At 38.3% G+C, this 15613-nt stretch overlaps 1 protein-coding gene across 2 annotated transcripts in view; it reads right to left on the reverse strand.

Moving 5' to 3' along the window:
• LOC126475359 (protein disulfide-isomerase TMX3) overlaps positions 1-15613 on the reverse strand; it is a 181946-nt gene that overhangs the window by 15371 nt on the left and 150962 nt on the right. For both annotated transcript variants that reach the window (XM_050103173.1, XM_050103174.1), the window contains 2 exons: positions 11392-11584; positions 964-1156 (listed from right to left, as the gene is read on the reverse strand). In XM_050103173.1, the coding sequence (XP_049959130.1) occupies positions 964-1156; positions 11392-11584 (386 nt within the window). The remainder of the gene's footprint in view (positions 1-963; positions 1157-11391; positions 11585-15613) is intronic.

Here is a 15613-nt window from a genome sequence, read left to right on the forward strand (position 1 = left end):
GTTGCAGTAGGGACTTGGAGATGAAGAAGCTTGCACAGGATAGAATAGCATGGAGAGCTGCATCAAACCTGTCTCTAGTCTTAAGACGATGACAACCACCCCATGAAATACTGTGAAGAGTCTTGGAACTTAACATAGGGCACTGTCGTGAAATCTGTCTCTGCTCTCCTTGCTCAGATAATATATGAAAACCGTTAACTATCATAAGGTGAAAGAGGAGGTGGGATGTCATTGGACATTGTCCAGATGCACCAGGTTATGCCAAATGTCTGGCTAACATTTCTTGTGGTTAGGAAATATAACTGACTGCTGTACTGGACTGGGAGTGAGATGAAGTTGACTTGGAGACAACTAAAAAGAGAGATTTAAATCTAGCAGTGCCTCAAAGTTAACAATGAGGCAGTTCGTTATGATTATCACGGGCATACAAATATGATAACTGCAGTTCATGGCTGTTTTCTTTCTTCCATACATTAGGGTTTCTGGTGAACATTTCTCACACATGCTTAATTATCTCCGGTCGTGATACCAATGGCCATGTGAGTTTTTCACAAAGTGCAAACCATCAGTCTCACTAATTTTGTTGCACCCATCAATTGTTCTCCCAATCAGAGCTTTTTACATGTTATATGAAACAAGAACCATGTTGAATCATCACAAGCAATTCACATTTAACAGATTCAAGATCTAAAAATGTAAGTATTGTTTCTTTGTCTGCCATGTTTACTGTCTTTGGTGAACTCTGCTACTGCGCCACTAAGAAATAATGAATAAAGTTTTGAGTAATCTGTTTGCTAATGAATGACTGCAATGGTAACACAATTGAAACTCTGGACATACTTACAGAAACCTGCATTATCTAGTGTCTTACCTTATTTTATTTTCATTTAGTATCTCTACAATTATCAGCTAACTGATATGACACTTGCATTAATACTTTATAAATAACAGGTTGTATCATACCTTCTTCTTCTTCATCAGCATCCATGATATCAGCACAACAAATCGAATAACATATTAAACTGAGGAATCCCAAAGGGAGACCAAACAGCACAGCTGTCAGAACAGGATTTCCCTGCCACATTTCTGCTAAAGATGTCCTTGCTTCAAAGTAAGTACGATACATCCTGACAACCAGTGTATTTCCTCCATAAGCCTACAAACAAATAAGTTAATCATTTTTATTCATCACTACAACATTTACTTGAACTACTGACATTCCACAACTTCAAATAGACATAAGCAATTTATGTACAAAGAAATTCCAGCTCACTAAAGAAAGAAGTTCTGAGAAAGCAGAGGGCTCACCTTTGATCAAGTGGCTAGTGTGGATAGATAGTTTATAGAATTATAAGAATATGATTCTTGGAGAGTGATGTTACAATCATTGCTGTCAATAAAAAGATAAAATTATCTCCAGCCAAAAGGCTGGTTGAAACACTGTAGTGATTTACAAGCCATTGTCCTACTGAACGTGGTAAGCCTTCATTTGAACTGTGAAACATCACATTTTTCACATATACAATTCATACATCAAGAAGTGACAAAATCCTGGGACTGTCCAAGTTTTGAAGCCTTTTGAAATAGCTTACAGCTCTAAACCAAGAAGATTTAATGCTCACAAATTGCAAGATAGTCCAAATTCAACATTTCTGGAAAAACAGAGTGAGATATTTTCTAGTCCCAGTTATTAAGTATGTAAGGAAATTGCATTTAGTTACAATTCAAAATATCAGCAGCGGTTTTCAGAACATTTCTTTCAATCTATGTAAACACAACACTGTATAATGGTTTAAAATGCCCAACAGGGGTTGGAAGTTAAAGTATGTAACATGTACTTTCCATGGCAAGAGTCTAAAAATAAGAAAAAAATAAAATAACAGCAATGTTCTTGATGACAGAGAAATTGAATTTAGGTACAACTGCTCCAACAAGAATCAGTAAACATTCCATTATCACCATCACAGAACTGCTGCATGCTATGATTGAGCCCACTTCTTTTGGAGACAGCCAAACTTGATTTTATGTTTGTAAAGTATCTAAAAAACAAGTCGAGCTGCAATGCATGGCTGAAAAAGCAGTAGAAGCATTTACATTACCATAAAAAAAAGATTTTAGTGATTTTAGTATCACACAACCACCACCACCACCACCACCACCACCACCACCACCACCACCATCTCGACTATCATGAATCTGATACAATAACCTATGATAAAGAAGGAATATAAAGAAGTATCATACTGAAAATCACATCCAACACAGCACACCCTCTCAGGACTTTACTATCCAAGCACACAATATTTCCAACACAAAAATTTCAAGACTAGGTCTATACCAACAGGAACTGAGTCACTGTAGATGCCCGAGTCACTGTAGATGCCCGAGTCACTGAAGATGCCCGAGTCACTGAAGATGCCCGAGTCCCTGAAGATGAATTAATGATTTCCACTTCTTTTTGTGAAGTAAAATACAATAATTTGGATATGACAGGACTAAATTCTGAAAACTTTCTTCTAATGCAGTGGAAGAATAACTTGACTATGGGTACACAGTGCCAAAGACTTTGGAAAGCATCACTGGTAAGTGAATTCATGGTGTGAATAAGTTATGGAAGGACATGTAATAAATTATTTATGCATTCATGAGTGAATGACTGTACAATAACAAATGAACACAGAGTAACAGTTACACAGTTACAAAGAATATCCTTGAACATATGAACATATTTTAGTGTGGATCCCGTACCATCTTAAGCTCATATGTCTACATAACCATGCTCTGATCAACATATGGCCAAATGGCCTACTCTTATGCATACACCTTCTTAATAATTTCAAATTACTACTGTCTGTAACACACACTTGCATATATTCATTCGTCTAATTTCTGGTAAGTTCCTGAGGGATCAAACTGCTGAGGTCAATGGTTCCTAGGCTGACACACTACTTAATCTAACTTAAGTTAACTTACACTAAAGACAACACACACATCTATGCCCGAGTGAGGAATCAAACATCCGACGGGGGGAGCTGTGTGAACCATGACAAGGCGCCTCAGACTGCACAACTACCCCATGCGGCTATTCATTTGTCTATCATTAGTCCCACCATTAAGGAGAATCTTAAAGATGAAGTGAGAGTGAAAGTATAAATTAACTACATGGAATAGCTATTAAAAACTGCATTAAGAATTAACTAATACAAACCACAAATATTTATTAAACTTAAGTTTAATAAAGAAAAATTAATATGAAAGCAGCTAATTTGAACAGCTGCTGCTTCCATAGTTACATCACACAGCTATTACCCTATTATTATCTTAATGCCTGCATGACAACATTGATATTTATCATAAAACTATCTTTAGGCTACTTGTCGGGTGACTAACATAAAACTTCTAATTCTTAAAACTAAATATTCAGATAATTTGCAAAATGTTGATATGTGATTTTTTAAAATTTTCTTTTGAATTTACACGGATTTTCAATTCCTTGTTTTATGTCAGATGGAAATTTATTGAGAACTGTCTCTCCAGACTACAGAACTGCATCATAAACCCTCACACAAGACGGGAAAGCTGACACAAATTATTTTTCTGTCTTGTAAATACTAAATTACAGTTCTACTGAAAATTATTTTTCTTATCAACAAACACTGTTGAGGAGTAAATGGAAAGTATATGTCAGAATCCTATGATCCTTGAAGAGGCTCTAGAAGATACTTTACACAGTGGTCTTTTGCCTCACTTTTGTCGAGTCGATGCTTTATTTTCTGTAGTTGCTTAGATATGGACGATATTTCTTCAGGACAATAGTAAGTGAAAGTATGCAGAATAAGCTTGTAACCTTGTCATCAAATCAACACAATGAGTGAGAGGAGGGTGGGAGAGGAAGAGAGAGGGGGGGAGAGAGTGGGGGGGGAGAGAGAGAGAGGAGGGGGGAGAGCGGAGGAGGGAGAGAGAGGAGGAGGAGGGGGGGGAGAGAGGGGGGGAGGGGGGAGAGGGGGAGGGAGAGAGGGAGAGAGAGAGAGAGAGAGAGAGAGAGAGAGAGAGAGAGAGAGAGAGAGAGAGAGAGAGAGAGAGAGGAGAGGGGGGGAGGGGGATAGAGGGGCGGGGGGGAGGGGGATAGAGGGGTGGGGGAGAGGGAGATAGAGGGGTGGGGGAGAGGGAGATAGAGGGGTGGGGGAGAGGGGAGAGGGGAGAGGGAGACGGGGGGGGGGGGGCTATTTACAAGGAGAGGCTTCAAGGGTGAGTTATATGTGGTGACTTCAATATTGATTGTATAAGTGATTGTGCAAGGAAAAGGATGCTGGTAGACCTCCTTAATTCATATAATGTTATGTAAACCATATTCTTTCCAACGAGAGTGCAAGGGAACAGTAGAACAACCATAGACAACATTTTTGTCCATGCCTCATTACTAGAAGGGCATTCCGTTAGCAAAAAAATGAATGGCTTTTCAGATCATGATGCACACATTTTAACTCCAAAAGATTTTTGTGCTGCAACACATGTTAAATATAGTTATCAACTTTTTAGGAAAGCTGATCCAGTTGCTGTAGAGACCTTTGTAAACCTTATCAAGGAACAAGAGTGGCAAGATGTTTATAGTGCTGATACAGTAGACAATAAATATAATGCTTTCCTCAAGACTTTTCTCGTGCTCTTTGAAAGTTGCTTTCCGTTAGAACGTTCAAAACAGGGTACTAGCACAAACAGGCAGCCTGGGTGGCTGACTAGAGGGATAAGAATATCTTGTAGAACAAAGTGGCAATTATATCAAAACGCTAGAAACAGTCAAAATCTAAATGCAGCAGCCCATTACAAACAGTATTGCAAGGTGCTTAAAAACATTATTAGGAAGGCAAAAAGTATGTGGTATGCAGATAGAATAGCTAAGTCTCAGGATAAAATTAAAACCATATGGTCAATCGTAAAGGAAGTGGCTGGTCTGCAGAGACAGGTCGAGGATATAGAATCAGTGCGTAGTGGGAATGTCCGTGTTACTGATAAGTCGCATATATGTACAGTATTTAATAATCACTTTCTGAATATAGCAGGTGAACTAAATAGAAACCTAGTCCCAACAGGGAATCATATAGCGCTCTTAGAAAAAAAGTGTTTCAAGACTGTTACCTGAAATGCTCCTCCATGATACTCACAAGAGGGAGGTTGAGTTAATAATTAAATCACTAAAGACCAAGAACTCTCATGGATATGACGGGGTGTCTAGCAGAATACTGAAGTATTGTTCTATGTATGTTAGCCCAGTACTTAGCCATATCTGTAACTTTTCCTTTAGGAGTGGTCGGTTTCCTGACCGATTAAAGTACTTGGTAGTGAAGCCACTTTATAAAAAGGGAGACATTGATAATGTTGACAATTTTAGACCTATTTCTATGCCATCGGCGTTTGCTAAAGTTATCGAGAAGGTTATTGGAGCATTTAAATTCACATAATTTGCTATCAAATGTACAGTTTGGTTTTAGAAATGGTTTAACAACTGAAAATGCTATATTCTCTTTTCTCTGTGAGGTTTTGAAGGGATTAAATAAAAGGTTGCGAACGCTAGGTGTTTTCTTTGATTTAACGAAGGCTTTTGACTGTGTTGACCACAAATTATTACTGCAGAAGTTAGACCATTATGGAGTAAGGGGAGTAACTTACAATTGGTTCGCCTCTTACTTTAAGTACAGAAAGCAGAAGGTAATTCTCCGCAATATTGAGAGTGGTAGTGATATTCAGTCCCAATGGGGCACTGTTAAGTGGGGCGTTCCCCAAGGGTCGGTGCTGGGGCCACTGCTGTTTCTTGTTTATATAAATGATATGCCTTCTAGTATTACAGGTGATTCAAAAATATTTCTGTTTGCTGATGACACCAGTTGATAGTGAAGGATCTTGTGTGTAATATTGAAACAGTATCAAATAATGTAGTTCATGAAATAAGTTCATGGCTTGTGGAAAATAATTTGATGCTAAATCACAGTAAGACTCAGTTTTTACAGTTTCTAACTCACAATTCAACAAGAACCGATATTTTGATCAGACAGAATGGGCATATTATAAGCGAGACGGAACAGTTCAAGTTCCTAGGCGTTCGGATAGATAGTAAGCTGTTGTGGAAAGCCCATGTCCAGGATCTTGTTCAGAAACTAAGTACTACTTTATTTACCATTAGAACAGTATCTGAAATAAGTGACACTTCAACACGAAAGGTAGTCTACTTTGCATATTTTCATACATTTATGTCATATGGTATTATTTTTTGGGGTAATTCTTCTGATTCAAAAAGGGTATTTTTGGCTCAAAAACGGGTTGTTCGAGCTATATGTGGTGTAAGTTCGAGAACCTCTTGTTGACCCCTATTCAATAGTCTGGGAATTCTGACATTGCCCTCACAGTATATATTTTCTTTAATATCGTTTGTTGTTAGCAATATTAGCTTATTCCCAAAAGTTAGCAGCTTTCACTCAGTTAATACTTGGCAGAAATCAAATCTGCATGTGGAATGAACTTCCTTGACTATTGCGCAGAAAGGAATGCAGTATTCTGCTGCATCCATTTTCAATAAGCTACCACAAGAACTCAAAAATCTTAGCAGTACCCCAAACACTAAAGTCCAAACTGAAGAGATTCCTCATGGCTCACTCCTTTTATTCTGTCGAGGAGCTCCTGGAAGAGCTGAAAAATTAAGCAAATTCCAGTGTTACATTGTTGATTTTCTTTATTTAAACTTACGACTTGTTGCCTGAATATGTTTCTTATATTTCATTTTATCTGTTTCTACTATTGTGTTATAATTTCATGTACTGACTCATTCCATGACCATGGAGACTTCTCGTTAATTTGGTCCCAAAAAAAACTGCTCGGGCCACCTACCATCTACTGATGGAGAAACTGTCTGTCTTCTAAAATGATCACATCACAGAGTGCTGCCAGCACGGAACTTCAATGCGAAAGTCAGCAACAGGGCTTCTTGGGGGTCCACATTGCTGTTCAACACTCAGCTGCTGCCAAGCATAGGGACAAGATCAACAGACCACACGACAACTGACACCAGGTACATCACTTGTGGGTCACCCAGGGTCATCGAAGAATCAGGAGTAGGACTGATGACACTCCAGCAGACAGTGCAAGAATCACTTTGTGCTGGGCAACAGCCGCACCTGCCAGACAGCAACCTGCCGCAACAACAAGATGCTGACATCATCTGGGCATGCAGAAGTCGAGCCGACTCGACAGATGTCAGCAAGAATCCAACATGCAGCTGAATGAGCAACAGTGGAGTGAAAGAATGACAACTTTTAAATATTGTGATGAAGTGACTAAACTCTTAATATTTTACCAACATTGTACACACTTCACTAGTTCCCAACAGCTATCGTGATTTCATGCAGAGGTGCGTGTGCTCAGCCCTGTGTAGTTCTTTGCCAAGACTTTTATTTGTGCGGTTCAATCCCGCGTCCGGCCATCCTGATTTAGGTTTTCCATAATTTCCCTAAATCACTCCAGGCAAATGCCAGGGTGGTTCCTCTGAAAGGGCACGGTCGACTTCCTTCCCCATCCTTCCCTAATCCAATGAGATCGATGACCTCGCTGTCTGGTCTCCTTCCCCAAACAACCCCCAACCCAACTTTTATTTGTGAAATCATTGTTCCTTTACAAAAGCAAGACAGAGTGTACCTTAACAAGTTCTGGTGGGAGTCAATATTTCTAGATGACTTTGTCAAAAGTTGCTAACAATACTGGGAGAAGTGAAATATATGTTTAATTACACATGCTTTACTTTTCACAGTTTCTGTAAATAGGTGTCACTTCACTTTAAGTCAGTTAGGAACTCACTCTCAAACCATTTAGTGATTACAAAAATGGATCAAACGTAGCTCTATAAAGAGAGTAAAATATAGTAATAATCTGTTCTAAACACCATGATTTCGAGAAGTATTTCCACTTTTTAGTGACTGATTTTTGTAATTTTCTTTTTTTTCCCCATGGTACATTTATGTTGCTTTCATAGTCTTCAAATTTTACAGATTTATATCAGACAAAAAACAATTTAAAATCCAGGATCAGACAATTATTTAATGAGGCTCTATACACCACTGGTCACTCAACACTGTAAGCCTATTAACTGAAATATCTCAAAACTAGTTTTCAGCAATTAGGGAATATCTGATTCATGAAGACATCTTGACCTCTCAGTATACTCAGTGATTAATATCCACCTGAGCAATTATAAGATACTCATTGTTAGCAATAACATTTTGTGTTTCAATTAACACCACTATTTATACATTCAATGGCCACATCTTAAGAGTCTTAAATTATGAAGTATCACCGGTTGGGAGCTACTATGACTAAATGAATACATCTGATTTTGTGAAGCATAATACTCTATTAGAGAAATAGCATTTTTATGGAATACATGCTTAGCATATTGCCATTTTAGTTCTCAAGAATTACACATGATATGAAAAGTTACTGCAGCTTTTCACATAATTCACACAAAGATGTCACACCATCTACATGAGGGGAAATTATAACAGACATACAGCAGGGTTCTATTATGGTGTAACTATTGTTTTCACTATATGTTAATCATCTACCATTTTATTTGGAAAGAGAAGCAAAATTAGTAGTTTTCGATTGTGGTCGAAGCATTGCTGTCAATGCAAGTAAGGATGCATTGATAGAGACAACAGTAAGTTACATTTTTAAAAATGTTTTATATAGTTAGCACAAATAGACTAATACTGATTTTTTTAAAAGACTCTCATCTCATTTTATACTGATAAAAATATCCCATCTGCAATTAATTGAAAAAAAAAAAGAACATTTAGTTTCCGCTACTTTTCTTATAAGAATAATTTAACTTAACAGACAGTGAAATTAATAAGTTAAAATATTTTGTTTAATGTCATTTATATAATATATGATGATAATTTTGGGGATGACTCATTTAACCTAACAGTATTTGTTGTGGAAAAAATATAATTATGCATGGAGATCAGACACGTAAATCTTGTAGGCATGTTTAAAGTATTAGGAATATTAATTGTAGGTACAGAGTATATTTTTTTACTCCTGAACTTTGTCAACAATTCATCCAAGTTTGTGACTAAGAGAGATTTACAAATACAAGACTAGGAAGAATATTTATCCATTCTATCACCTAGTGAATCTGACTTAAAAAAAAAAAAAGAAAAAGAAAAAAAGGGGGGGGGGGGGTGAAATACACAACCACCCAACATCCCTGTAGATATAAAAATATCTTAAGGACAGCACAAATGCTTTCAAATGCCAGTCACGGAGTTGGTATGGTGTCTTAAATGCAATACAAACCATGAATGAAAAGTATCACACTAACATGTAAGCACGCTTTTATAAATTATATTGCATGACTTCTGGTAATGCATTAATAATAAAGTGTGAATCCCTGGAGGGAAAACAACATTCTTTTCATGAGGCAACAACTGAGAAAGTTTAGAGAATTGGAATTTGAAGCTGGCTAAAGCCATCACTAAACATTTCACATAAGGATCACGAAGATAAGGTAAGAAAAATTAGAGCTTGTGTGGAGGCATATAGACATTTGTTTTTCCTTCATTCTCTTTGCAAATGGAACAAGAAAGGAAACAGCAAGTAGTGGTACAAGGTACCATCTGCCACACACCATACGGTGGCTTGTGAAGTATGTACATACACTGGTGGAAAAAGAATAAAAAAAATCTTAACACCTAAAAGGATTTGTGCAACATATACAAAAGTTGGTAGGCATATTTCTATATCTGAAAGATGATGGCTTTTCAGATTTCGCACCAGTCACATAAGAGCGAGGATGCAAATCAGGTTTGCTTTAAACATACACTGTAATGGTTGTGAGAGTTAGTTACCTCTGAGATGGGATGAGATGAGATGATAGTAGTCAAGAATGAGTTTAAGGTGACAAAGACATCATCAACACTTCACTGAGTTTGATCCAGGTCGAGAAGCTGGATGTTTCTTCCATGATACTGCAGAAAGACTTTGTATGAATGTAGCCACTGTACACGATTGCTGCCAGGGGTGGTCATGAGAATGCACAGTCGCAAGAAGACCAGGCTCCAGATGCCCATGTGACACTATTAAGAGGGAAGACCATTGTGTTCATTGCATGCCTCTGGCACATCATACCAAGTCTGCAGCAGCAAACTGAGCAACAGCTGGCACCACAGTGTCACAACAAACTATTACACATTGGTTATTTCAAGGACAGCTCTGAGCCAGATGCCCTGTAGAGTGCATTCCACTGACCCCAAACCACCACGATCCACGACTTAACTGGTGTCAAGCGAAAGCTCATTGGAGGGCAGGGTGTGGGTGTGTTCTGTTTTCTGATGAAAGCTAGAGTTCTGCCTCGATGCTAGTGATGGCCATGTGTTGGTTGGAAGGAGTCGAGTTGAGGCCTGCGACTGTCTGCATGCTGGAACCTACGCCTAGAGTTATGGTCTTGGTTGCGATTTCATATGAGAGCAGGAGCATTCTTGTGGTTACCTCACACATCCTGACTGCAAAACTGTACGTCACCCTGGTTATTCAACTTCTTGCGCTGCCATTCATGAACAGCATTCCAGGGAGTGTTTTCCAACAGGATAACACTTGCCCACATACGTCCATTGCAACCCAACATGTTCTACAGAGTGTTGACATGTTGCCTCAACCTGCTCAATCACCAGATCTGCCTTCAACTGAGCACATATGGGACATCATTGGACAACAGCCCCAGCCTTGTCCACAAACAGCATTAAACAAACATCCCTATATTGACTGACCTAGTGCAAAAAGCATGGAACTCCATCCCACAAACTGACATCCGACACCTGTGCAAAGCAATGCATGCACATTGGCATGCTTGTGTTCAATATTCTGCCAGTTACACTGGTACACAAAAGAAGTCCTCTGTCAGCAAAGAATTATCTTTTCCCGTTGTAGGTAGCCACTATTATCATTCTGCTACAACCATTTCCCAACATAAACAAATCATCATATGCACTAGCATACACAAAACTATACAGAGTTTTGTTGACTTTTATACAAATACTAACTTCAGCTCTAACCTTCAAAAATAACCTCATTTGTATGTAACAAACTCTTTGTTGTCTTAATTGTCTCCTATCCTGTACACATCATTTCCACCAGGCATCATCCCCTGAAAGTTACAACTATATGCTCTAATTTACAAACCAAACAATCACACAGGAGAATGCGCTCTTTTACAAATTTAAGGTAAAAAAGAAATAATGTATTCAATATATAGAAAATGTGTGTGTGTGCTTAGAGCAAAATAAATACATATGGTAATCATTAACTTTAACAAAAGAAGAAAGCTCTACTGATAACTTATATACGTACTGGAGCTGACTGGTTATGTATCCGTTCTAAAAAAGCAGTAACAGATGCAATAGTCATCTGCCGTGGCTCTTCTTCAGGAATGTGGTGATGGTTTGTAGTAGAATTAATAACCAACAAATGTGGGAGAGGTAGTACTGACATTGCAATTGAATTGGCCAGTTCAGGACTACCAATCCAGCCGAACTGAAAATATCTGAAATCAATTTACAGCAAAGTTAATTTAATGAAAATTAATGATAAAAAACAGGAGGGAAGTGAGAAGGAAGAGGACTCATACAGCCATCATCACACATGTAAGGTTGAAAAAATGGTTTGAATACATAACACATAATAAAAATAAAATTACATTAGAAATACATTAAAAATAGACCTGTTCTTTCGAGGCATATAAAAGACAATGTATTCTCAAGTCTTTCAAGCAAAGCACTATGGTGACATGTCAGCAACAGCAGCCAGAAGTTGAAGGAGATGCCTTGCAGTATTTTATCTGTTTGTGCTGCCAAAAAATTTGTGACTGATGTCTTCTCCTTCACCACAGTCACATAACAGGGATGCAATGGGGACCATCGGCTTATCTTCTGTCAGAAGTTAGGATTCTCCACTGGATTCATTTTGGATTGTAATCTTTGCCTTTGTATTTGGTGGTCTGTGTTCCATTTCTCTCCAATTGTTAAAATTTAAAGGATATGTAGCTGGTAATTCCAGGTCCCCCCTTCACTCAGTCATAGACAACTACTTTGGCTAGCTTGTCTGCTGTTTCACTGCCAAGTAAGTCTCAGTGTGCTTTTACACAGCACATGGTAAATTTCTGATCCCTATTTCTTATCTGTAACATCAGAGTCATGATGTCAAATGGCATTGGACGGTTGTATGTTCCACTGTGCAGATCTCTTAATAGTCCAGTGCTGACCTGGAATCAGAAAGGACAACAAACTCAGAACCAAAGTGCTTCTCAGCATATTGAAAGGCTTGAAGAATGCCAAAAGATTAGCCTTCATTATCATGAGTTCCTTGAATTTCATTCCAATATGACAGCTGCAATCCCAGTAAGCACAACGACATTCCTCTTTATTCTTCAAAGCAGCAGTATATGGTCAAAACATGTTTCGCCAAAATGCAATTATTTGAAAAGCCACAGAAAAAAGGACAGGTCAATCACAACTTGTGCTTCCAATACACAGATACAGGCGTCTGCTTCAAAACAGAATAATTCTTGTGAGCAAATGCTTCATTTGAGAAATGGGTGTCCATGTGTGGAGCAACAAGACGATGAAGACACTTAGTGATCCAGTGTCCGGACATACAGCATGACTCCACTAAGGTACAGATGTCTTACAATATCTGATCTTACGTGAACAGTAACAGTGTGAATAAAACTTTCACATTTGGGTAGTCAAAACAAAGATGTAGGGGATGCTCATTTGCTTCAACTAAGAGAGTGGTAGTCAGTGTTGACAGGCACAATCTAAACACTTTGTGCTGGCATTTGTCTAATTGTTTTAGACACATCCAGAGCTGACCCAAAACAATGACAAACATAATCCATTTAAGGACATACCGAAGTACAATACAGTCTATTGCAATTTATGTAATTTTCTTCCAAAGCATGCCTTCTGTACAGTTTTGATGCTTCCCTTCTTTCCAGCAATGCATTATTGGATTCCTCATCCATCAAACTGGTAATGTTTTTCATTTTTGGAACAAAATGTTTATTTTGTGGAACATATACTGTTGCAGCTTCCTCAGTAAGTTTTTTAGTAAACTGCAGGAGTATCCACGGAAAAGTCCCAGAATTAGTATTGCTTACTGAAGGTTATAATGCGCAGATAGTATTGGGAACGGAAAGCTGGTTGAAACCAGCTGTCAATGACAACGAAATCGTCAGTTCAGATTGGAATGTTTATCATAGGATAAATTAGTCGCCAATGGTGGCGGTGTGTTCATTGCAGTAAAAAATTCGATAAAATCTACAGAGGTTACCACAGATTCCAAATGTGAATTGATCTGGGTGGAACTGAGTATCAAAGAATGGTCAAAAATGGTGATCGGATGCTTTCACAGACCACCTAGGTCAAGATCTGTAGTTCTAGAGTGCTTCAGACAGAAAGTGCAGAACATCAGTAATTTTCCGGATCATGCCATTGTAATAGGGTGTGACTTCAACTTGTCAGGTATAGACTGTGAGTGTTATGCCATCAAAACTGGTACCAGAGACAGGGATTCGTGTGGCATTGCTGTGGATGTCTTGTCCGAAAATTACCTTGAGCAGATAGTTGGAGAACCAACTCAAGATGGCAACATCTTAGACCACCTGGCAACAGACCTGAACTTATCGAAGCAGTTAACGTAGAGGAAGGTATCAGTGATCATAAGGCTGTGACAGCATCTATGATGACGGGTCCTACAAGGAATGTTAAGAAAGGTAGGAAGATATAATTTCTCAGCAAGGGTGACAGGATACAAATTTCAAAATATCTCAGCAGTCAGCATAAAATATTCGGTGATGAGGAAGAAGATGGGGAGAGCAATTGGAAAAAATTCAAAGGCACTGTTTAATATGCCCTAGGCAAGTGCGTTCCATGTAAGGTTTTAAGGGATGGGAAAGATCTCCCATGGTTTAATAGTCATGTTAGAATAGGACCACATAAACAAAGAGCACTTCATATCAGATTCAGAAGAAGTAATAACCTAGCTGACAAACAAAAGCTGAACGAAGCGAAAATGAGCATAAGGAGAGCAATGAAAGAAGTGTTCAATGATTTTGAAAGCAAGACGTCATCAACTGACCTGAGTCAAAATCCTAAGAGATTTTGGTCGTACATAAAATCAGTAAGTGGGTCAATTATCATCTATTCATTCTCCCAGCGACCACGCTGGCACCGAAGCAGAAGATAACAGAGAAGACCGAAATACTGAATTCGGTATTCCGAAGTTGTTTCACTGCAAAAGATGGTAACACTACCTTCCTTTTAATTGTCTTAGGAATGTTGAAATGGCAGATACTGAGATAACTCATCATAGAATTGAAATGAAGCTACAATCGCTTAGTAGTGGAAAGGCATCAGGACCAGATGCACTGAAGCTCAAATAGTTATAGGCATAGAAAGCTGGCTAAAGCCGGAAATAAGTTCAGCCAAAATTTTCTCAAATGATCTAACAGTGTTCAGAAAGGATAGATTAAATAAATTGGCAGTGGAGTATTTATTGCTGTTAGAAGTGGTTTACCTTGTAGTGAAATTGAAGTAGATAGTTCCTGTGAAATAGTATGGGTAGAGGTTATATTTGACAATCGGACTAAACTATTAATTGGATCTTTTTACCAACCCCCGACTCAGAAGATATAGTTGCTGAAGAGTTCAAAGAAAACTTTAGTCTCATTTCAAATAGGTACCTCACTCATATAGTTATAGTCACTGGTGACTTCAATCTACCCTCAATATGCTGGAAAAATTATACGTTTAAAGCCGGCGGCATAAAACATCATCCGAAATTGCGCACTGAATGCTTTCTCAGAAAGTTATTTTGAACAATTAGTTCATCAGCCCACTCGAAGTGTAAATGGTTGCGAAAGCATACTTGACCTCTTAGCAACAAATAATCCTGGACAAATAGGGAGTATCATGATGAATACAGGGATTAGTGACCACAAGGCAGTTGCTGGTAGGCTGAATACCGTAACACCTACAACTATCAAAAAGAAATGTGAAGTACATCTATTTAAAAAAGCTGATAAAAATGCTCTTATTGTCTTCTTAAGAGAGAGTCTCTAGTCCTTCCGATCTGATCACGCAAGCGTAAAAAAGATGTGGAATAATTTCAACAGTGATTGAGAGATATATACCACATAAATTAGTGAGTGGTGGCACTGATCACCCATAGTACACAAAAAGGGTCAGATTGCAGACAATGGGGGGGAGGGGGGGGGGGGAGCCAAATTTAAAAGAAGGCAAAATCCCCAAGATTAGCAAAGTTTTGCAGTTGTTTGAAATATAGTGCGTACTTCAATGCTAGATGCTTTTAATAATTTCCACAACGAAACTATATCTCGAAATCTGGCAGAAAACCCAAATAGATTCTGGTCATACATAAAGCACACCAGTGGGAAGACACAATCAATACCTTCACTGCGCAACAACAGTGAAGTCATTGATGACAGTGCCACTAAAGCAGAGCTATAAAACACAGTTTTCCAAAATTTCTTCACCCAAGAAGACAAAGTAAA

This window comes from Schistocerca serialis, chromosome 4, assembly GCF_023864345.2.
Source record: "Schistocerca serialis cubense isolate TAMUIC-IGC-003099 chromosome 4, iqSchSeri2.2, whole genome shotgun sequence".
NCBI classification, from domain to species: domain Eukaryota; kingdom Metazoa; phylum Arthropoda; class Insecta; order Orthoptera; family Acrididae; genus Schistocerca; species Schistocerca serialis.